The sequence below is a fragment of the Ostrea edulis genome, chromosome 4 (assembly GCF_947568905.1).
Source record: "Ostrea edulis chromosome 4, xbOstEdul1.1, whole genome shotgun sequence".
In the NCBI taxonomy this organism is placed as follows: Eukaryota; Metazoa; Mollusca; class Bivalvia; order Ostreida; family Ostreidae; genus Ostrea; species Ostrea edulis.
The window spans coordinates 67422734-67448913 of NC_079167.1; the positions used below are offsets into that span (position 1 = coordinate 67422734).

The 26180-nt window shown below is 34.8% G+C and overlaps 1 protein-coding gene across 9 annotated transcripts in view; it reads left to right on the forward strand.

Annotated features, from left to right (window-relative positions):
• The window catches only part of LOC125671322 (ankyrin-2-like), a 117810-nt gene that overhangs the window by 7244 nt on the left and 84386 nt on the right, over positions 1-26180 (forward strand). For 2 of the 9 annotated variants that reach the window (XM_056163577.1, XM_056163578.1), the window contains exons 1-3: positions 4201-4993; positions 25135-25236; positions 25375-25404. In XM_056163577.1, the coding sequence (XP_056019552.1) occupies positions 4748-4993; positions 25135-25236; positions 25375-25404 (378 nt within the window). In that variant the 5' untranslated portion in view covers positions 4201-4747. Of the gene's footprint in view, positions 1-4200; positions 4994-19795; positions 19905-22478; positions 22614-24574; positions 24874-25134; positions 25237-25374; positions 25405-26180 lie in introns of those variants that run through there. The other 7 variants (XM_056163567.1, XM_056163565.1, XM_056163569.1 and 4 more) reach the window with 5 other exon arrangements.

A 26180-nucleotide genomic window follows, 5' to 3' on the forward strand; every position in this document is an offset into this window, starting at 1 on the left:
TGAATGAGATAAATATATAATATTCATTAGGTGAGACTGAATGAATGAGATAAATATATACTATTCATTAGGTGAGACTGAATGAATGAGATAAATATATACTATTCATAATGTGAGACTGAGAGAATGAGATAAATATATACTATTCATTAGGTGAGACTGAGAGAATGAGATAAATATATAATATTCATTAGGTGAGACTGAGTGAATGAGAGAAATATATACTATTCATTAGATGAGACTGAGTGAATGAGATAAATATATAATATTCATTAGGTGAGACTGAGTGAATGAGATAAATATATACTATTCATTAGGTGAGACTGAGTGAATGAGATAAATATATAATATTCATTAGATGAGATTGAATGAATGAGATAAATATATACTATTCATTAGGTGAGACTGAGTGAATGAGAGAAATAGGCCTGGCCAAGTGGAATCGGAATCTTCCTAAATTCTTTATTGATATAATTTAAGTTTTTCACTGATTCAGTTTATTAATTTGACAATCACTTCAAGATAATCTATTACATTCCAATTCTCTCTCTATAGTAGCAAAATCTGAACAGTTTCCAGAAGTTTACAATGATGTAAAATTGAAGCAGCCATTTCTGAAATAAAACATCTTCCACTAAAACTGTATGTACTTACATAAAACATACTACATTAAGATATTTTATGTAACAAAAATGAATAGAAATGACAGCAGATAGATTTTGTCTCTGTTGCGTTTGTTGTGCATAGTTGGTAAACTGTACGCTGTTGCAATTCACATTTTCACCATAAAAATCTTCGTATTCTGGGTCCTACATCGGAGGTTTTTCTTGACTTTATTAAAAGGTCCAAGTGGTGTTTGGATTGGGGGATATGAATGCTGCTAAACCGACAAATGAGTGCATTATGAAAATTTTTGTGCACACCTTAGGCTTACTGGCAATTTCTTGATGCATGATTCTTAAAAATATTCCTGTAGTAAATATATATGTAAGACATTTTACATAATCATGTTTCAGCTTGATTCAACAGCCGTGATTTATTTATTTGTGATTGGATAAAATGTACAATTGGTGTTACAAAGCATTCATCATAGACAATACATGTATGATTGCTTGGAGAAATTCCAAATTTTACTGAATTTTTTTTTGGGCAGAATTGAAATGATAAAAAAAATACACACATCAGTGGCGGATCCAGGATTTCCAAAAAAAAAAGGGGGGGGAGGACATGTGAAAGTCAAGTATTAGCCTAAATGCTCAACCATTTTAGGTGCTAAATCTGGATATTTCAGTAATGGCTTGTAAATTTGTGGCCAAAAAAAGAGGGAGGGGCTCTAAATCCGCCACTGCACATCTTTGGACTTGGGTGAATGGAGTATACATTGATTCAGTCATTATAGAGTGATTTTTAAGGAATCAGATATTTCGATATGGTGAAAAATTAGTAGGTGTATGATTTATGGTAATGATAATCACTACATGTGGTCATGTTTGGTCAGAGGCCTAGGTCTTCATAATCCTTAGAGAACAAGTTTGCTGATTGGTTGTGCAACAGAATAATTGGACATTTTCAGAAGTTTCAGATTTGGAAGTTTTCAGCAGAGCAGAGGTTGTAGTGGCTGTAATAAATCTTTGATTGACACTTCAGAAGTTTATAAGTTTGGCTATACTTCTTCAAATCCTCTGTAGCATTGTGAGGCCTGGGACCATCAAACTAGGTCAGTTGATGCATTTTTTGGGAAATTAAGGTGTGTCTGGCTTCCTTTTCTCTCAGCAAGTGATGCCAGATCATCCACAAAGTGGTAGAGCATCTGATGACACGTACATTGTATGGCCCTTTCTGATTTGACAGTTTTCTAGATTGAATGTGATGGTGGGGTAATTTTAATTTTCCATGATATGGTTTGAATAACTTCCTATCATCGCAGTAACCCAAGGGTGCTTCCAATCAATTCTCTCTCATCATTAGAGGGAGTGAGGCCTCACACCAATGGTTTGATAGTGTTATCCAAGCATATTATATTTGTAAAATATGTTATAGAAAGCTGTCTTGGTTTATAAGTATATTTGACATTAGATATTAAGGTGATTGTCAAGGATTATAGATCTAAACAAGAATGAGTAATATGATGTGTCTTCATTTAAATCTCTCTAAAGTGTATCTATATTTATTCATTGATAATGCTGGGAATGCCCATTCTAAATTATTTGAATCTATTCATTGATAATGCCCATTCTAAATTATTTGTATATATTCATTGATAATGCCCATTCTAAATGATTTGTATCTATTTTCATTGACAATGCCCATTCTAAATGATTTGTATCTATTTTCATTGATAATGCCCATTCTAAATGATTTGTATCTATTCATTGATAATTCCCATTCTAAATGATTTGTATCTATTCATTGATAATTCCCATTCTAAATGATTTGTATCTATTCATTGATAATTCCCATTCTAAATGATTTGTATCTATTCATTGATAATTCCCATTCTAAATGATTTGTATCTATTCATTGATAATTCCCATTCTAAATGATTTGTATCTATTCATTGATAATGCCCATTCTAAATGATTTGTATCTATTCATTGATAATTCCCATTCTAAATGATTTGTATCTATTCATTGATAATTCCCATTCTAAATGATTTGTATATATTCATTGATAATTCCCATTCTAAATGATTTGTATCTATTCATTGATAATGCCCATTCTAAATGATTTGTATCTATTCATTGATAATTCCCATTCTAAATGATTTGTATATATTCATTGATAATTCCCATTCTAAATGATTTGTATATATTCATTGATAATTCCCATTCTAAATGATTTGTATATATTCATTGATAATGCCCATTCTAAATGATTTGTATCTATTCATTGATAATTCCCATTCTAAATGATTTGTATATATTCATTGATAATGCCCATTCTAAATGATTTGTATATATTCATTGATAATGCCCATTCTAAATGATTTGTATATATTCATTGATAATTCCCATTCTAAATGATTTGTATATATTCATTGATAATGCCCATTCTAAATGATTTGTATCTATTCATTGATAATTCCCATTCTAAATGATTTGTATATATTCATTGATAATGCCCATTCTAAATGATTTGTATATATTCATTGATAATGCCCATTCTAAATGATTTGTATATATTCATTGATAATTCCCATTCTAAATGATTTGTATATATTCATTGATAATGCCCATTCTAAATGATTTGTATCTATTCATTGATAATTCCCATTCTAAATGATTTGTATATATTCATTGATAATGCCCATTCTAAATGATTTGTATATATTCATTGATAATGCCCATTCTAAATGATTTGTATATATTCATTGATAATTCCCATTCTAAATGATTTGCCCTCAAGGTTTAAGTTTTATTGGATAATGAACCTTAAGATCTACATGCTGTATATCAGAAGAATTTCCGTTTTCACTTTTGTGTGTAAACTCCATTAAAATCGACAAAAAAAGAAGATGAACGTGTTGTGTTGAGACCCACACATTGCAAGTCTGCTAGATAAATTTGGTAACACTGCTCTTTTAATAATGGCAAGGCACCAACTTGACAAGTATTAATTGGACTTCCTAGTTTTGAGGCATTGGTAATTATTTCTCATGAACAGCTAGATTCTTTAGATAACCTCGTAGTGTGCTGTCTCTGATCATGGTGGGGCTTCAAAGCATATTTTTCAAATAGCTCAAATTGAAAAGTTTAAAAATCGAATGTTTCAAATGTTTACATAGTGTACAATTTGAATCATGGATATCCTGTTGAAGAATGCATGGAACAGTGTTAATCATGCAAATTTCTTGGTGTATTGCAAGATGCTTTGAATAAAGCAGATTGTAAACAATAGTCATTATTAATGAAATTTGTTTTAATGATGGGAGATATATTGCCATATTGATTTTTGTCTTCCCTTTGGACATGTCAAAGAGACTGTCATTTGAAACCTGTCACATTGATCCAGGGACACTATCACATTTAAGTCAATACATAGTGCGACACAGGAGTGTGCTAGGGGTCTGCCACAAACGAACACATAGAGCTGCAATATCGGTAGCACCACTCTGCACAAGTGATTGCGGTGATAATTTTTTTTTTTACCGTTCATGCTTAAATTCTTGGCAATTTTCTTTCCTGTAACAAATTCTCTCTTTTTTTTTTTGTTTTGTTTTGTTTTTGTTCTAAAGTAATCATCACGTTGAAAAAAAAATTGTTTTGTTTGCTGGTTTTGTAGTGGTCTATAGAAATTGATGATATGATTTTAGTTCCGACATTGGAATCTAAGAGTATCGGTATCCTGCTTTATTCCTGCTTCACCCTTTGAAATGGAACTGGTAGAGTTAATAAACTGTTAACGCAATTGTGGTCACCGGGGTTTGGAATTATAGAATTTCATTCTGTCACTCTGTGGAAACGAGAACAGCTGATATTTTCTGTGCTGCAACATGATATAAAGGAGTTTACTGGGTTTTTTTCTTTGAGAGACAGTGGAGAAATATCGGCTATTAAACATTTGATATGCAGGGATTACATTGTGTGTCAGACGTGTCAAGTGTTTTGGAAGTGTGTTTATTCATTACCAGGGTGATGTCCAAGCATTTTTCCAATTACATGTCTTGAATATGCTAATCCAAATAAGCATAGAAAAATGTGTAGAACGATCAACTTGAAGTCTTCATTTTGGGTATGAATTGAAGATATGGCTAATTTTTTTACATCTGCGTCAACAAATTTTGTCTTGGATCATCAGTTGTCACCGCGAAGATTGTCTACTTCGTCACATCATGTGGAATTTCGTGACTTGCCCAGGCGTCTCTCAGCGCATGTAGAATTCAGGGATCTGCCGTGTTCCCACATTGATGGCCACCTTCAACCGCCACCGCATTTGTACCACCGCCGGCGGTCATCTGATGTGTCACATGACCGTCATCACCACCACAAAGGGGTACACCTTTAATAAATATCTTGAGCTTCTATAAGGCAAAGGTTATGCTTCACATCATGAATAACCATATTAGTTAGTAAGAAAGTTTGATAATGTCTCTGAATAAATTGTAAATGACATTTGTAATTTTTGAATTTCTATTTTTCTTCTGTTCTGGAAAAATTTGGTATCTCTACCAGGCCTTCTTTGCAACAAACTTAAATGAATAATTCATTTCCAAGCATGTGCAACACCTTAAATTTTTTAGATGTTACAAGTATCAAATGTGCTTTTACGTGTGTAATTCATTAACAAAAAATGTTGCTTAATGAAATGTCTGCCATATTGGTTTATTTAACAACAATTCATGGAGACTTTGCTTTGAAACCAGGATGCAAACTCATTACGATGAATAAATATTTATCATCTCTTAGGAAAAAGGAGAACATCAAATTATGGGTTGATGTGGTACCATGTGGTTTTCGAATTCTTGTATTCATCTTTTACACACGTAATTTAGTGTGTCCTATCACCTGTACAGAAGAGAGCATGTATACATGGGGACATTGAATTCCATCATAGGAAGCAAAATGATATTTATAGTTTATTTAAGTTTTTAAATATTTTTAGCACACAACAAAATAGTTGAGCATAAAATACAGGGTTGTAGATTTCATCCTGTGAATGTAATTGTAACTCAAGGAGTTGAAAAGCCGGTGTTTGTTTCCACTTTTTGACCAACGCAGAAAAAAATGAATTGTTCCTCGTCTCAGAAACATTTGGAATTTTTAAAAATATTTCTTGGTACTTTTCTTGTGCTCCTCAACTCAAATTTCTGTGTGTGCTAGATCTAAAAACTTGGAATATCGTAAATGATTTGGTTTGCTCATTGAATGTCACACTTAACATTTTTTGTCCCCTGAAAAAAAGTTTTCATAATTTAACCTTACTGAAAGTCTGATTGTGGGTCGTAAATGGGAAACAAACAATAATTATTTTAACTTAAAGCCATTTGTATGGTTTTTATATGTCCGTCCTGGACAGGTCATATTTTGGAATGGTGCAGCACATCTGTCAACACATCATGGGTCAGATAAAAACATTACTTGATCAACCTTGGTACACATGTTTCCAATGTTTTTCAAGGTCAAAGGTTAAACTTAAATGGTTATAATAGGTACTATTATTTAAGAATCACCAGACATGATACACATGTTCCCAGTGATTATAGAAAGAAGCCTATTGTTTTTCAAGGTCAAGCTTACTCGGGTAATTTGCATAAAACAAGATTGAAACAGTACTAATAGGGTTAGGATAGTCAAACTTGACATGTTTATTTTATTTTGATTTTAAACTTATTTTATTATGTACTTGAAACATGATAGGTTTTATTATGATATGGGGCAGTATGTGTTTCTGTGTGTCAGTGCAAGCTGTAATGACTATAGCAATCTAAAAAGTCCAAGCCTTTCAGCTGTACGTTTGTCTAGACAACTTCTTTGACACTATCCCAGAAGTCCCTCATAAAAAAAGACAGAGGGCTCAATCAGGAAATAAAATAGCTGTTTGGATTATCTCACAAGCTTTTGTTGTTGAAAAAATGTAAACATTCGAAAGAGTTCCAGTGAACATATTCATTGCATTTCCCGCAGATTCTTTTTAGCCTGGTCCCCTGCCCATGTTTAGCATATGCTTCTCGTGTTGTATTAGTGAGTGAGCCAGGGAACCAGACTACAATTCCATTCTTATCAAATAAGGTGAGATGACATCACATTGTTTGTTTGATGTCATCATACAAATGATTGATGGAGTGGTGGAGATTGTTTTTGTGCAACAGAATTTTTTCTGCATTTGAAAATAGCAACCACTCACATCTGTTTTTTGCTTGTCCGTTCATCCATTCACACATTGTGGGAATGATAAAAGGAGTACTGATAAGGCTAAGATAATGCACTTATGCTCCCCATGGTGAGAGGGAGATGCCTCCTATTTTTCAAGGTCGAAGATCAAGGTCATACTTTGATGGGTATAATCATGATGGAAAACCTGTTAATGAGGCAATGATAATCAAACTTTGTGTTTAATGTTTCCCATATTTTGAAAAGTAGTAATTTTGCTTCTCAAGTTCTACTTTATTGTTGTGAAATCCCTCTTTAATTTAATATGTAACATAGCCATCTTAGAACAAACATTTTTAAGAAATAGTTGAAAGAACACTGTCAGAGCCCTTTATTGACTGAAGAATGGTTGCATTGGATATTAATCTTTTCCTTGATTACTAATGCATTACGGAATATGATGAAGGGGCGGGCGTTGCAGTGTGAGCACTGCTCATGTTACCCAGTTTATTGATGTGTGCATGCAGTTACACAGAAACGTAAAGAGACTCATGATAATAACAAGTTGTGTGAAGAAAAAGGAAAAAGAAATTGAATTCATTCAGTCATTACAATAACTATTTTTACTTGTGGATGAAAATAAATGGATAGATATATATGATAGTGTATGATGATTGTAAATTTTTGAATGGGGACTTTATATCCATGTTTCATCCCGATGTTTAGAGTAGCAATGAGATAAAATTCTTTAACACAGGAGGTTGACTGTTTTACTTTTTACCAGACATTTAAAAATTATCTTATTCTGGTAAATAAATATGTGTGTGTGTATGTGTGTCTTTTTTTATAATAAATATTTGACCGGCTGTGTTACCAGTCTTCTTCAGTCATCTAGGAAGGCTGATAAAGCTAGCAGAACATATATATATTGAATTATCAGGTGTGACAGGGAGCAGTGAAAAAACATGTGTTCTCAAGGAGAGTCAAGGCTGAACTGATTAACTGTTATGTGGGATGAAGCCAAAATCAAAGAATAGGTTAACTAATCACTATGAATTAGGGGTTATAGTTTATCTATTGGGGTGTAGTGATGAATACTAGCTCTGCTTCCAGCTGGAACATCATCAATACTAAAGGCTTCAAAATAGATCATTCAAAATGAGTGCATTTATCTGTTACTCATGCTCACTTAAGTGAGCTTTTCTGATCTAAATTTGGCCATTTTAACTTCTTCTCTGTCATCCTTCTGTCTGTCTGTAAACTTTCACATTTTCGACTTCTTCTCCAGAACCACTGGGCCAATTTCAACCAAGCTTGGTACAAAGCAGCCTTGGGGCGAGGGGATTCAAGTTTGTTCAGTTGAAGGGCAATGCCTTTCTACCAGGGGAGATAATAATGAAATGGCAAAAATACACTGAAAAATTAAAAAAAAATCTTCTCCAGGGTGGGACCACAATCAGGGATCAAAGTTTTACATACAAATATATAGGGAAAATCTTTAAAAATCTCTTCTTCTCAAGAACCATTGGGCCAAAGAATTTTACATGAAAGCTTCCTGACATAGTGCAGATTCAAGTTTGTAAAAATCACGGCCCTTGGGAATAGATTGGGGCCACAATAGGGGTCAAAGTTCTACATGCGAATATATAAGAAAATCTTTAAATATGGGCCAAGGTAACTCAGCTAGACAGGTCAGTGATGTGGCCCATGGGCCTCTTGTTTCACAGGAAGTGTCATCTAGTCTTAAATCTAGGATCTAGAGAGGGCACACATATATGTTCTAAAGGGCACTTTTCGTTGCGGCAAGACAATTTCGGGGCACTTTCATTGTATCATACTATGATAGTAAGGCCACACCAATATTTAAAATAGTTCTTCGGATTTTCAAACAAAAAAAGTGAGGCGAGAGGGCGAAATTATTTTACAAATATTATTTTTTTATTTTGGAGATAAAAATTGTGAGGCGAGCGAATACAAGAAATATAAATAATTTTAATTGAATTAAGTGTGATTTTAAAAAGCGAGCGCTTAAAAATAAAGATCTAAAATCATCAGATATCATTTGTTTACCACGTGAACTTAACATTTTTCAACTTTGTTGATATAGTTTTCTTCATACCTAATACATGTACTTTGCAACATTAATTCAAGATCTTTTAAAAGAATTTTATTTTAGTTTCATTTCTACAAACTTTCGATTCAGATTTAAACATATATTGCTAGGGACATGTCCAATTTTAAAATCTCCAATGTATCGCTTTTAGTATTTTCTTGAATTTTAATAGAATACACATAATTAATGATCACCAAAAACCTTTTGTGAATTTGTCGTTAACTGTCGCTCTGATTTAGAATAGTCCTCAGTACCCCTTGCTTGTCGTAAGAGACAAATAAATGGGGCGGTCCTTCGGATGAGACCGCAAAAACTGAGACCCATATCACAGCAAGTGTGGCACAATAACTAATTTAAAAGATTCCTCCCTGCTCAATGGCTATAAGCACTGAGCATAGGCCTAAATTTCGCAGCCCTTCACCGCCAATGGTAACGTCTTCATGTGAGTGAAGTATTCTCAAGAGATACTTTAAACAATATATAATCAATCAATCGTACGCTGTCGATGTTCTCTAAAGAGTGGCATCGAATAGCGCTTCAAAATTTTTCTTCGACTTCCAGTTCGATTGCAGTTATAAGGAACAACTTCTAATCCAGTGTTATGAAGTATTGTACATATTAAGATAGATATCATGAATAACTTAAAACACGGTATTAAACTGTTAGGAAATTTTTCGAGAGCCCATGATTCTGTCATTTGTCAGGCACATGCATCAAGGTCGTTTGTGCGCTTGTTATAAAAAGTCGAAAATATTTTATGCAGATATTTTTGGACACTCGGGCGGATAGTATTTTTTGATAATATTATAATTTGGATTTATTACAAATAGAAGCGGCGAATCTGACGAACTAGATTACAAATTGAATAATCATTTAACCTCTTTAAAAGTTAATACCTGCTGCCTTGATTTTAAACTTTTCAATCAACCTTGTGAAATAAAGAACAATTGCTTATATTAATAAATATCTCTAAAAATTTTATAGAGAAAAAAGGGCATGGTGCAATAAGAAAGGGCATGGTGCCAGCCAAAAAGGGCATGGTGCAGCGCCATGCTAGTTTGCTTTAGATTTAACACTAGTCATCTCTATCTGGAGAAAATTAAAAAGTGAAAATAGGGTTGCATATTTCAAAAATCTTCTTAAGAAACCATGAGCCCTGGGGGCAAAGATGGGGATACAATAGGTTTTCAAAGTTTTACATGGGAACAAACAGAAACAGTCTTTGAAAATCATTCTTTAAACTTTCATATTTTTATATATATCTATTCAAGTTTATTCACACCACCTGACCCCCGGGTTCAAGGTGGGGCCACATGAGGGGTGGGGCATAATTGGTATTTAATGTTTTACATGGGAAAATACTGTAGCTTATACGAGCTAATGTGGTCCATGGGCCTCTTCTTTGTAAGTTGAAATAAAAGCATTAATTTTTCTGAAATTTCATCAAAATACTTGATTTTCAACAGTGTCATTTGCAGGCATGTAAATGTTGAAGGAAAGAACACATATCCCATCAGCCACCATATACAAATATTGGATTTTTAAAAGAATTTATCAGAATCATTATCAGGGAGTCCTGATCATTTCAAATGATGTAACTTTTCAGGAAATAATCCTTTTGCTCTTTGGGGAAAATTTATTGATTTTACATTATTTACACAAATCATATCTGAAAGATGTTGAGCAAAAAAGATATAGTATTTAGGTTTTTTTTAAAAATAAGAATTATGCAGGAAGGTACAGACTTTTTTTCAGTTGGGTGGATGTAAAGTTTGAGATGTTTCCTGCAAGAAACCTGTAATATTTATTGAAGGTTATGACATGCAGGTGCTAATGAATTATGACTGCTTGGTCTCTGAGTGGTATGGTATATGTCAGAAAGATATTTCTCTATTCATTTATAGAGGATTGGCATACTGCTCAAGGGGGAAAATAGACATGTTGATTTATTCAGCATCATTTTCCACTATAAATTGTGTGACCATGTTAAAAACTCCTTCCCTAATTTACTTGTTGATTACGGTGTATCTATTGATTAACCAGGGCAGTTAAAGGGCCATGTAGTGGTATTTTATAGGATTGGAAATCTGAGGTTCTTTATTGCAGACAAAAGGCATGATCATTGATCTCCTGTTGTTCTTCAGGGCTAAATGTTGTCATGATATGTCTCTTAGTGTGTATAGAAATTCTGTCCGTGTTCAGGATACATTTGTCAGTCAATAGTCAACTCTGATGAGTCTTATTAGTATGCTCCGCTGAGACTTCATTAAAAATGTCAACACCAGAGGAAGTGACGAAATCCTCATCCCATTTTTCTTTTTTTGTGAAGTACTGTGCATGTATTTGTTTTTATCTTTTTTGTAATGCCTTAGACTTGTATAATGACTTAAACTTGTATAGTGCTTTAGACTTGTATGATACCTTAGATGTGTATAGTGCCTTAGATTTGTATAATGCATTAGACTTGTATAGTGCCTTAGATTTGTATAGTGCCTTAGATTTGTATAGTGCCTTAGATTTGTATAATACCTTAGATGTGTATAGTGCCTTAGATTTGTATAATACATTAGACTAAATGTATTGTGCCTTAGATTTGTATAGTGCCTTAGATTTGTATAATACATTAGACTTGTATAGTGCTTTAGACTTGTATGATGCATTAGACTTGTATAGTGCCTTAGATTTGTATAACGCCTTAGACTTGTATAGTGCCTTAGATTTGTATAGTGCTTTAGATTTGTATAATGCCTTAGACTTGTATAATTTCTTAGATTTGCATAATGCTTTAGATTTGTATAATGCCTTAGACTTGTATAGTGTCTTAGATTTGTATAATGCATTAGATTTGTATAACGCCTTAGACTTGTATAGTGCCTTAGATTTGTATAATGCATTAGATTTGTATAATTAATGCCTTAGACTTGTATGATGCCTTAGACTTGTATAGTGCCTTAGATTTGTATAATGCATTAGACTTGTATAGTGTCTTAGATTTGTATAATGCCTTAGACTTGTATAGTGTCTTAGATTTGTATAATGCCTTAGATTTGTATAGTGTCTTAGATTTGTATAATGCTTTAGATTTGTATAATGCCTTAGACTTGTATAGTGTCTTAGATTTGTATAATGCCTTAGACTTGTATAGTGTCTTAGATTTGTATAATGCATTAGATTTGTATAATGCCTTAGATTTGTATAGTGTCTTAGATTTGTATAATGCTTTAGATTTGTATAATGCCTTAGACTTGTATAGTGTCTTAGATTTGTATAATGCTTTAGATTTGTATAATGCCTTAGACTTGTATAGTGTCTTAGATTTGTATAATGCTTTAGATTTGTATAATGCCTTAGACTTGAATAGTGCCTTAGATTTGTATAATGCCTTAGACTTGTATAGTGCTTTAGATTTTATATTGCCTTATGCTGTTTCAACATATTCTTTTGCTCATCTGAATTGAAGGTTTTATCATTAAGTGAACTTTGATGACCAAGAAACATTTTGCGTCTGGCAAAAAGTTTCTTATTCTCTGAGACCACTCAACTCATCTTTATCAATTTGAAAATCAATGTGTAACATCAAGGGGATGAAAAATTGTGAACATTAAGATATCCACAGTTGGTGACCCTTTTAGTAGGGTCATGCCCAGACTTGGGCTAAACCTTCAAAAAATAAATTGATTAATTAAAATATACTTTGGCCCACAGGTTAGGTTCATTTCTCAGTAAGAAGATGATAGATTTACTTGTTAATTGCTGAAGTCATTTTAAAAATGTGTGCTGACTGCTCTCTGTCATAGTTTAATTGTTCTAAAATTTAAGTCTCGATGTTCTGACGTAAATCTAGAGTCTCGATATTCTGATGTAAATCTAGAGTCTCTGTGTTCTGACGTAATGAAGAAATATATAAATCTGAGTCTCGATGTTCTGATGCAATGAAGAAATATATAATCTGAGTCTCAATGTTCTGACATAAATCTAGAGTCTCGATGTTCTGACGTAAATCTAGAGTCTCGGTGTTCTGCCGTGAATCTAGAGTCTCGATGTTCTGACGTAAATCTAGAGTCTCGGTGTTCTGCCGTGAATCTAGAGTCTTGATGTTCTGACGTAAATCTAGAGTCTCAATGTTCTGCCATAAATCTAGAGTCTCGATGTTCTGACATAAATCTAGAGTCTCGATGTTCTGATGTAAATCTAGAGTCTCGATGTTCTGATGTAATGAAGAAATATAAAATCTAGAGTCTCGGTGTTCTGACGTAATGAAGAAATTTAAATCTGAGTCTCGATGTTCTGACGTAATGAAGAAATATATAGTCTTAGTCTCGATGTTCTGACGTAATGAAGAAATATAAATCTGAGTCTCGGTGTTCTGACGTAATGAAGAAATATAAATCTGAGTCTCGATGTTCTGACGTAATGAAGAAATATAAAATCTAGAGTCTCGGTGTTCTGACGTAATGAAGAAATGTAAAATCTGAGTCTCGATGCTCTGACATAATGAAGAAATATATATTATAGAGTCTATGTTCTGACGTAATGAAGAACTTCTGAAGTACAACATCTAGAGTCTATGTTTTGACATAATGAAAAAGTATAAAATATAGAGACTCGATGTACTGACATAATGAAGAAGTATAAAATATAGAGACTCGATGTACTGACGTAATGAAGGAGTATAAAAGAGCAAATATGTGAAATTAAATACATTACATTTTATACATAGCGCTAACAAAATGATTCAGACAAAGGGTGCATGGCGACAGGAGTATTCATGATGTTGAGATTCTCTCTGAAAAGGACATACGTCACAAGTAATCCCCCAGGTTGGTACCTATGGGACATTCATCATAGGTAAACTTCCAGGTTGATACCTATGGGACATTCATCATAGGTAAACTCCCAGGCTGGTACCTATTGGACATTCATCATAGGTAAACTCCCAGGCTGATACACGTGGGACCTCTATCACAGGTAAACCCCCAGGCTGATACCTATGGGATCTCTGTCGTAGGTAAACCTACAGGCTGGTCCCTATGGGATCTCTGTCATAGGAAAGCCTACAGGCTGGTACCTATGGGATCTCTGTCATAGGTAAACCTACAGGCTGGTACCTATGGGATCTCTGTCATAGGTAAACCTACAGGCTGGTCCCTATGGGACCTCTGTCATAGGTAAACCCCCAGGCTGGTACCTCTGTCGTAGTTAAACCTACAGGCTGGTCCCTTTAATGGGACCTCTGTCATAGGTAAACCTATAGGCTGGTACCTATGAAACCTCTGTCGTAGGTAAACCTATAGGCTGGTCCCTATGGGACCTCTGTCGTAGGTAAACCTACAGGCTGGTACTCATGGCACATTCATCATAGGTAAACCCCAAGCTGATAGACAGTACATCCCCTAGGCTGGTACCATTTACAATTAGGTGGACTGATACAATGCAGTGTTTTATCAAGGACATGGCAGGTTACACTAGGTGACCTTGATGAGATGATTGCAGCCAGCCTATCTCTTCTATTTATAGTATATACAGACTACTAATTCATGTGTTCCTGTTAGAAAATGTCAGAGGTACGGTGTCAGTAACAGTTGTCATGTTGTACTTCAAAGCCTTGCCTGTAACATGCATGTTTTATGATCTATCACGACCCAAAAAACATGTTTATTTCCTGTTATGCTAAGACATTTGTGACTTAGCTGCTCAATGTATTGTAAATTTGGCAACGAATCTTACACAGATGAAATATGCACTCATAACTTACTAGCATAGCACTTGGATAGTATGGAGCCTAGCGATGCTAATTTAACGAATTGGTTACTATTTGCCATATAGTGTATTCCTGTCACTGTAGAGTAATTGCAGCATAAGATATTAAAGGAACTGTTTCACAATTTTTGAAACAAAACTATTTTATTAAACATAAAAAATATGACTGATTTAATGTTAACAGCTGAATGTTTGACCTGAACGCAAGAATAAAAGCAATATTTTAGCCTGTCGTGAAATCTGTGTTGTGTAAACAAAGACTCGAATCTTTTCAATTATACAAACAAATCAGTGAAATGTTAATTTTGTGATATAAAATTAAGAGATTTTAACTTTAGATGACACATTTAACCCAAAAGAATGCTTTGAAATGTGAAAGATATAATAAACTTTGATTCTTTTGAAAATTTTGTAAACAATAACATACCGAAATCTTTGTTTACAAAACAAATAATAAACTCTGTAGAATGAGCTTCTGTGATCATGTATAACCTTCATTTTTAGGTTAAATCTTTTAAACACATTAGACAATAGATTTTGATCATTAAAAGTGAAAAACAAAATTTTGGGGAAAATCGTGAATCAGTCCCTTTAATGTCAGTAGAGGTCAAATTATAATGCAATAAAATATCAAGTTGTAAAGTGTTTCCATGCAGTACTGATGTTAACACTGGAGTGGGCTCTGATCAGTATACATATCTTCAAGTTCAAATTTTGAATGATACTGCACTGGCTCAGAACAAGCTCAGATGACATAAGAGAGGTAACTCTCAATCTTCTGTATGAACCATTAGAATCTTAGTATGAATAGCCTCCCTTTGTTCACTTTTACTGTTGGTGTGTGGTTACATAATTATTAATACAATGTACCTGAAAAGTATTGTGATATCTTTGTGCCAATTACTTGGGCCTAGCTGCATGTATCAATAAATAAGATTTTGATGATTTCTGATACATTTATAGGAATTCTATATACTAAGTAAAGCGTAAAATTTTCACCCCAAGAAAACCATTGTCAACTGAGGCGTAGCCGAGGTTTACAATAATTTTCAAGGGGCAAAAGGTTCCTATATTATCTCAACTACATGCAAGTGAAATATTTGGTTTATTTTACTGGATGTCATACATTCATTAGATGTTTTACTCCTCACTGGCTTTATCTGAGGTTTATGATTCGCTCCTCTGAGGGTTTATGATCCACTCCTCTCTGGCTTAATCTGAGGGTTTATGATCCACCCCTCTCTGGCTTAATCTGAGGGTTTATGATCCACCCCTCTCTGGCTTTATCGGAGGGTTTATGATCCACCCCTCTCTGACTTTATCGGAGGGTTTATGATCCACCCCTCTCTGGCTTTATCGGAGGGTTTATGATCCACCCCTCTCTGACTTTATCGGAGGGTTTATGATCCACCCCTCTCTGGCTTAATCTGAGGGTTTATGATCCACTCCTCTCTGGCTTTATCGGAGGGTTTATGATCCACCCCTCTCTGACTTTATCGGAGGGTTTATGATTCACCCCTCTCTGGCTTAATCTGAGGGTTTATGATCCACCCCTCTCTGGCTTTATCGGAGGGTTTATGATCCACCCCTCTTTGACTTTATCGGAGGGTTTATGATCCACCCCTCTCTGGCTTAATCTGAGGGTTTATGATCCACCCCTCTCTGGCTTAATCTGAGGGTTTATGATCCACCCCTCTCTGGCTTTATCGGAGGGTTTATGATCCACCCCTCTCTGACTTAATCTGAGGGTTTATGATCCACTCCTCTGGCTTTATCGGAGGGTTTATGATCCACCCCTCTCTGACTTTATCGGAGGGTTTATGATCCACCCCTCTCTGACTTTATCGGAGGGTTTATGATCCACCCCTCTCTGGCTTTATCGGAGGGTTTATGATCCACCCCTCTCTGACTTTATCGGAGGGTTTATGATCCACCCCTCTCTGGCTTAATCTGAGGGTTTATGATCCACCCCTCTCTGGCTTTATCGGAGGGTTTATGATCCACCCCTCTCTGACTTTATCGGAGGGTTTATGATCCACCCCTCTCTGGCTTAATCTGAGGGTTTATGATCCACCCCTCTCTGGCTTAATCTGAGGGTTTATGATCCACCCCTCTCTGGCTTAATCTGAGGGTTTATGATCCACCCCTCTCTGGCCTAATCTGAGGGTTTATGATCCACTCCTCTCTGACTTTATCCAAGGGTTTATGATTCAGCCCTCTCTGACTTGCAAAAATGGGGGATGTCCCACTCTGTGAAATTGTTTGTTACTTTAGTTCTCAATAATTGGATTATCCCAGAATACAGTGTTGTTTTCAACAGTATTTACTATCTCTAGGATATGGAAACCTTTGAAATTTTGAATAAGATTAAATTATGAATTCATCATTGTAACACTACTGCATTTGTCTAATTAATCTGGTGATGGTTTAACTCACCTGAACACACAGCTACCTGACGTATCACTTGAAGCTGTCAATCAACATCACACTATACAAACCGTGGCTACTGATTTCTGATGATAAATATTTATAAAACTTACAGACCACTCAATAAAGACCACTCAGTATATTTTGATAAAATTGCCCTATCATTGCTATCAGGCACTTCACACAAAATATAAATAACAGACATTTTATCAAAATAAAATCTTTCACACAACATACCCTGAAAATTGTAAGCATAACATAGATTTTAGGGTAAATAATAATTTATTATTAGATATATTACACATATAATGGTACAATTAAAAATTCAAAGTGTCCAAAAGAATAATTCTACCCCTACCCCTCGCAAATGAAGTTGGGGGGGGGGGGGTATACTGTGGCCTGTCTGTCTGTCCATTCATAGATATAAATTGTTCAGAGTATATCTTTAATTAAGGAGGTACTCTACATTGTCATAATGGCTGACTTCCTTTAAAAACATGGAGAAAAAATCAATATCAGCAATATTTGACTTTTCCTTTTCAATTTAGATACGAAGTCCAGTAGCTCAGTAAGTTAGCTTACCGTCTGCTAAACTGTAGGTCGCAGGTTCAAGTCCAGCAGGGGTTTTAAATTTTTTTCAGATTATCTTCTACTAAAACTGTATTTTTTGACAAAATAAAGTAAATTTGAAAAATTTCAACTTCAAAATATTGTTGTACATATTCCCCACTTTTCATCTACATCAAATTTCTCTGGTGTAACATACCTCCTTAACAACAACAATGAACAGATCTGATAAAAACTGTCTATATCTTATGAATGATGAAGTTTTGTACCTGCTATTTTCAATGATTGAGATTTTATAACATTCAAGGAAGATATGGATATATTTTTTCCATTTCAAGAGTATATCTTAAAAACCAATGAACAGATTAATGAAGTTATGTATCTGTAATTTTTATTGAGATTCTTTAATATCTATAAGGAAGTTATGGATATTTTCATTTTACAGGTGTTTTTTCAACTTTATGGACTTGTCATTTTCTTTTAGATTTTGTAAGGATATGTTATCTCACAGAGACTACTGCGTAAGTTTAGGGGAGGGTGAAAGGAATCATTGTCCATTTGTCTGTCTTTCTGTCAGGCTATCAGTCTGTCTCTGTCTGCCCATCTGTCTGTGGATATGATTTTGTCTAGACATTTTTTTTGAGAGACATGGATTTCCTTGAGAATTTGTACACTCTTTATTACACCATGATTAGTGATAAATATTGAAGTCTACGGAATTTAGTGGATCCTGTAACTTTTATTCAGATGAAACATGAATAATGATGAAAATCGTGTCTTTCTAGTCTTCAGCTATACAATATTTCAGATATGCCCCTATATGGGTGAGCCCTTCAGGGGATATTTGTCCCATTAGAAATGAGTTCTAGTTAAACTTTGGAAAAATAATTCCCCCAAAAATGTGTTTTCAATTCTATTTCAAAACAGTTCAATGACTTGCACTGTTGAATGTTGTATGGTCGTCTGTTCCAAAGAACAGCAGCACCATAATCAAATTCTTATATATTTTTGTGCACACTTTGAAACTATTTTCGGAATGAAATTGACCTGTGTGGTACATGAGGCCTTACAAGTTCCTATGGATAATTCGGAGGAATTCTGTTCAGTGTGCAACATTGAAACGGGGGTTGGTATTGGATTGGAAGCCAGCTGATTGAGTGTGGGACGAAATTGGCAAGATATTTTCATGCTTCTGTGATATGGTAATGAGACACTTAAATCATTTCATCCAATCATTTATCGTTAAAGTGGCCAGGTATATTAATGATGTGATAATTGACTGATAACTTGCCAATCAAGGTTTAATTTGGTTAATTTACCCAGAAATAAATTTAAACAAAATTTATGATGAACCTAAGAAACTGAATAAAATGAACTAAAACGTATTAAAACATTTTAGTATAAACTCTATATTGTATGTTTCTTCAGTGAACATTACACAACCTGTTGCTGATACAACTGTAGTGTACATGGAGGAGGAGGGGGGGGGGGTGTTGAGATAGGATAGTCTTGTGTGTATAACAAAAACAAACTTTGGATGAAATGGATGTACTAAGAACAGAAATATTGAAAAAACCCTTCCCATTCCCACCAAATTTTGCCTTTACAAACACCCTTTCGATGACAATTTGTAGTTCTGGGTAGAGGGTTAGTAATTTGCCAGCTCAGCTGCGGTCATGGTTGAGATCTCGGTCATTGTTGAGATCTCTTCCCTGTTACAGACTTACAACCTGCTGCTTTACCTCACATTTTGTACTCCCCATTTCACAGCTGTCTTGTGTGTTTGTAGGGCTAGATATTGATTTTTTTTCTCTTGCTACATCCCAAGTACTAAAGATATTTTCTGCTGATCAATGCAAGGGAATGGATCAATAGTCCTTTTTAAAATAATAAATACCTGTAATTAAGCCCCCAAATGGAAATATGATTTTAGAAAGCAGTGCTGTTGTTTGTTTTTTTTAAATTGGTTTGATAGGGGTTTGAATTCATGATGTGAATGAAGGGTTCATGGCAGCTTCTGGTATGCTTCAAGGTATTGATCTGCATTGCCGAATAGGTTATCTTTGATTGATGATTTATTCATGAAAACTGTTGCGGCAGCAGACATTCTCTCATTTCTGACCAATCAGAAGACAAAGTGAGTTGTGACAAATTTTCGCATCTCTCTGAACATTTATGGTATGAGTGGATATGGGATGGCACTATGAGTGTTCCTAAACCCAGAATGGTAAGTTTTGAAATGGAGTAAATAAAACCTGGTGAAAAATTCACATCTGATGGAAAGACAAATTGTTTTCTCTCTAAAAATGAAGTACTACCATATAAGGATTTAAACCAAAAAAAAAAACCCCTTTAGAATACTAAATTCATTACAAATGCAGTAAGAGAATTAAGAGCAAAAACTTTCTAGGCTATTTAATTAAAAGAGTACCACAGCATTTCTCTCTCTGTTTCTCCAAAGCATCATTAACTATTTTACATACGCCCATTAATATGTGAATAAAAGCAAAACATTTTCATGATATTTGATTGATATTTTCCAAATTAATCTATATCTATGATCCATTTTGGCAAAGCATTATATATGTAAATCTGTATGTAAATAGATTATTGACATACCATTGTACACAGATAACCATTCTAATTGGATGGGATGGGCTGCATCCCACATGCATTTACTTTTCAAATTTTGTTCATGAAATAAGTTGAAATTCTTTGCCTTCAATTCTTTGCAAAGGTTAATTCTTTTACAAATGTAGTTTTAATCCCGAAATGAAGGTTGTAATGATAAGGGCGCTATATACAGTAGACAGGTGTCCTATAATGAACAACCTATGTGTGTGTGTGTGGGTCCGATAATCCATGCAAACCCTTTTCTGGACTTTTTTGGCTATCCCTGCAGCTATTGAGTTACATTTGTACAAGCTTATATCAATGGGTAACGGATTAAGTTTGAGTTTAGGCTTTCTTGACCTAATTTGAAAGAATTAGGACCTGAACTTAGCTTACTTGATTTGACAGTTTTCCGGACTTTTTTGACTATCTTTTGGCTATCGAATTGAAAATTTGTACATGAGCTTATACATCAATGGGTTACAGTTAAGTTTTTGACCCATTTTTGAAAGAGTTACAAACCTTGAGTTCAGCTAATTGGATTTGACAGTTTTCCTTGGACTATTTGTCTATCCCTTCAGTTATTGAATTGAAAATTTGTACTCTTAACTTATATCAATGGGCTACAGATCAAGTGTGAGTAGTCTCCCTTAAATAATGCCACATTAAGCAGGGTCCTTTAGTGATGCTCGCCATCACAAAAATACCTTGTTCTAGTTTCACTCCCACATTCTGGTGTACTAAAGGTTGATGTGTGAGTCATTGAAAAAAGTCACTGACATCTTGAGTCATTGTACAATGAAATTCTATTGTAAAAATTTAAGAAAAACAAATGTCCATTAATTATGACGTACTAGTAATGCATGGAGACTGTGAAGGAGTGATTTAAAGTCAGAATTCCATATTTGTTCTTACATTGATTTATGTTTTAAACTGTTTTCCATACATAAAGTGTTACTTCATTCTGGTTAATGTTCAAGCCTATTTCTGGTAAACGTTCTTATGGACAACAACACTGTTGACCTGCATTCTTGAGGATTGTATATATACAAGTATAACAAAAAGTAAACAATGCAGTATGTATTATGTACAGTGTGAGGTCAACCGTTATTTAAATACAATATTCCACGAAACAAGGGTGCAGGAAAAGAAAAATAGCATCTCCTATGCATCTCATTATAATGATCATAAAGTGTATGAATATTGAATGGCTCAGTATCACTAGATGAGTGTGTCACAAGGTTTTACAGGAAATCTATTGATTTTTATACCTGATCAGAGCATCTTTTATGTTCACCTTGGTATGAATCATCTCATACTGTCAGCCTTGATGCAGACTAATTGCTTTTTTCTGTAATTTGTTTTGCTTTGATATCCTTGGAAGAGAGTTGTACATGTGACGTCCCATGAGTTCTGTACATTTGACTGACTGAGTTATAGTGTTGAATCCGACTGGGTTTCAATTGTCAAAGGGTATAGTGTCTTTAGGTCTCTTCACACCCTTTATGAGCAGGTGGAGGGGTCACCACGGTTGGCACATATTTCAGACATTCACACACACAGTACCACAGGTCAATCCTCTTCCTCAGAACAGTTGTGCCAAACGAGTATTTTGCACCCCTTGTACTGAGTGATGAGAAATGACACTGATTCCTACAAACACATTTCTCAGATTCTGCAAGCTGCAGAAATCTATAGCATGGTGAGCCTCAAGTGTGCACATCTCCTGTCGTTCTGATGGAGGGGTGTCCCACTCATATACTGTAGTTATGGTGAAGCACATTGGCAAGGTAAGAATACAGAAATTAAGGTATTTCGTGCTTGAAAGGTATCAGTGTTTTAGGTGACTTGTTTTTGCGGACAATTTTCTTCTTCTTGAAAATGTTCATAGAATGAAGAATACAAAGAATAATATATATGCTGATTAGTAGCCAGATGATATTGGCCTGGTGAGATTGATGTATTGTTTGTGAACAGACCCTGTTTGTTTTCTCAAAGCTTTTCAAAACATGATGGTCAAAGATGCCTGCCTCTTGTAGATTGGTATGAATTGTTCCATTACTAATTGCTGCTAACCCTAACTCTCTGTATGATCAGGTAATCAATGGCTCATTGCAGCCGCAGCAAATTCATCCTCTGAATAGTAAATATTCAGGCATAAAAATCAATGTTTGCCGAACCCATACCATGTGTGGTATATTGCTACACTACATATGTAACATTGTGTGTGACAAAGATTAAAGGTGCAACATTAAAGCTAGTAAAAAAGAGACATGTAATGGAAGGGGTTCCTACAGAATCTAAGACGGTGAAGGCACAGAGGGTAAGCAGATATATTGTAGACAGGTGCTGTTGATTAGATAGGTAGATTAGAGCGGCTCTGAAGCTTTCTCCAACTTGCGGTTTTTATAGTAGTTGCTGTAATAATATTGATGAGGTTGTATTGCATTCTTTCTCTACACTAAATGCCCCAGAGATGTTTACAACATCTGGAAACAGTGGCTGAATAACTCGGCCATTTGACAAGGAGAGAAATGAAAAGTTTGGTTTATCTGTTTTACTAACTGTATATTAGGGTTTTGAAAGAATAATTTGATTGTCTCAATAGATTTATTTGAGTATGCCAAAGTTCCCTCCCGAAGGTAAAGAGTTCCAGACTCCCAGTTGTTTAAGAGGCATGAATGAGCCCACCCCCCTAATGCTGTAACTCTAGATGAATAGATAAGATTATGACATCATGGATGTGTGTGAATCTGTTTTTTGGTGCCATGTAGATTTGGGGTGTTTGAATTTTTTTTTAGCAGCAAAGTTTTGTTGTGCTGAGTTGTCTAATTACCAAGGAGACTCATCTTTTCTCCAGATTTTGTGTTTATTTTTGCTCATGCCAGCCATTTTGACCAAAGTGAAGACAGTGCTGGGTGTTGAACTCCCAGGTTTTGCCTTAGTGCAGATATAACAAATTATTTCTGCATTCTCTGAGAGAGAAAGGAGGCTTCTGGTATATATACATTTATACAGGGTGATTGATGCAAGGATTAAGTGCAAGATTTCAAGGATATTCACAGAGACTTCAAGGACTCTCTACATTATTTCTTAATTGCATTTCTCTGAAAACTTTTGTACCAAAAAAGTGAGCTATGTTAAAAAAGTGGAGGCTATCATGGGTAAGTTACCTGTTTTATGAAAATAGTCCCCTTAATTGACAAATTACGGCTTAAATGAGAATGAGCAATTCTGTAACCTTGGAAATCATTAAATGCTAGCTCCCCTTCCCTCCATAAAGTTGAGATTATGTAAGGTAGAGAAATGTGTTGTCTGAATATCTGAGAGATTTAGCATTTGGTTCAAAATGAAAAAGCTGCATGGTTGTTATTTTTATCCATCTTCCTTGAAGTTTTAGATTGTGAATGCTGGATTATTTTTTGACAGTTGCTATCTTGGCCAGATGTTCCAAGATTGGGAAGTGGGTTTATCTCTTTTAAGTTTTTCCTGTCTATTAATAATGGTGTTATTTTGAGAACATTGCAAAGTAGAATGTGAGAAATAATACACTCAGTAAAGAGTTGTCAACAGAAAATTTCCAAATTTTGAAGTAGACTTGAATTAAATGTATAGATTATGAGGAAATGAAAACTCAAACAAAAAGCATCAACAAGCAGAAGTCAAAATATCATTGCAAATAACATCCCCCATTCATACAGGAAATATAGAGTAAACATATCTTTATGTGGGACACGATAACATTTTAAATGAGATACCTATCTGGCCATCTGTGCTCTGACATTAAGAGACAGAAGTAGTTGCTGGGTTTGTCAGGACACCCTGCTGGTTGATGGAGGTTCCAGTTGTCAAGGTTGATATAAATACATTTCATTCATAATGCTGTCATCATGTATAATAATGTTAAGTTGGTGTATTTCTGAATGCATGTCACATGTACATTTTAAAGAAATTTATACTCATTACTTGATATGAAATTAGACAGTACTGTTGTAATCGTATTTCTTCAGTTGTTGATTACTTTAAAACACAGATATACATAAATTATCATGATTTATTTTTATTATGATCTTATCAATACTTGTACAGAGTGTAATGTTGATATTCATTCTTCAGCAGTGTATTTATAAGATCTGTATATTGGCTTGATAAGCAGATACAGGTTTGTCACCAGGTCCAGTGAGCCTTATTTATAAATTTATGATTGCACACACGGTATGATACTGCTCCCAGTCAATGGAAAGGTGGAAAAGAACCACTGCGTTATAAATAAATGCAAATATAATCTACGACGTACTTTTTGTCATTGTCAGTTTTGTCTGAATTGTGAAAGTCATCCAGTTCATGTCATACAGGCGATAGGGATACAGAATTCATGCAAATATTGAGAGAGATTTTTTTTAAGGAATAGTGATTTAAGAGCATTATTTTGGACATGGGTAATTGTTATAAATGTTTGGGGTCAGTGGAACATGTATTTTGGATGGCTGTTTGCTGAGGAGGTTTCGGTGATTGAGACAGAGGTGACAGTACCGTTAGTGATGATGGTTTGGGATTTAGTCCACTCTGAAGAAGAGGAGGAGGTATCTTGTGTGTTTTTTCCCTCAGAATGTCTTGATCCAGCAACTTCTGTGATATAATTTGATGAATATGATTTAGAGATCTTGAATGAACTTCATGTCATTATGTGTTGGAGGGTCAGTCATGATGAAAATTAGTACATGTATTAGAGGGGTGTTGTAAGCACTACTAGAACCCGGGATAGTCGGCAGACGTCGGAAGTTTCAACACCATCTGCATGTTACCATCATATATCTCAAATTCACTATAATCTTTAATTACAGAGTGATGGAAACACCAGCTTTCTGAGGGCTGCAAGAGATGGGAACTTGCAAGAAGTGCTTGAATACCTGAAAGGAAGCACAGACATCAACACCAGCAACCCAGTAAGTCCATTCCTTCCACATTTGACCTCTGAGGTCAAGGTTGTATATGAGGTCTTGAAGGTCAGATAAGACTGACCTAAATGATATGTATTAGTGACATAACTATATATACATGTACAATGATTTTCTTTTTCTTAGGAATTAGATATTGTTTCATCTAGTCTTCTGGTGATGTATTTTCTGACTTGTTTGTTTGAATATATAGAAACTCGTATCTCAGACAAATGTCAGATCTATTATTTGACAGGTTTGCAAAGGAGTGGGGTTATATTTATGGCTTCCAATGTAAACTAGCAAGCAGAAGACGTCACAACAGAGTGTAGTTCTGTCAGAATGGGATGCTAAGATACTGGCAAATCAATGTTGGGTTATTATTGCTTCTTGCTCAAAATACACAAAATGGTTTCTTGTCAGGACGAAACCTGAAAATCAATTCAGTTGGGGAAACCTTTGGCAAAATATTATCCCTTCTGATTCCATGATCAATTGATGACATTTTTTGTTCTTGCGTATTATTTTAAGATTTGCCGAGAAGCTGTGATGTGGATTCTGCTTGCTTGAATCTAAGTGTATTTGTAAGGCTAGAGCTTCATTGTAAGTGTAAAAATATAGTAGAATAAAACGTATGGTATGGTGGAGGATTATGTCCCAATTTGCCTTGCAAGACTGACCACCAAGATGTCCTTGTCCCAATTTCAACCATCATGCATTTCCGTTCACACACTATGAAGTGTAAATAGATATACATGTATACTTATTGTATTATGATGTATTGTGTCAACTACTAAGACAAGTTTACTTTGCTGGTGTTCAGGAAATGGGGAGACACTAAAAACCGGTAAACTTGACCACTTACACATAAAAATAAGTTGCTAATAGAGAAACTGAGTAAATAAGAAGTGTTCCACCTCATCAGGGAAAATTGTCATCCTGTGATGGACAAC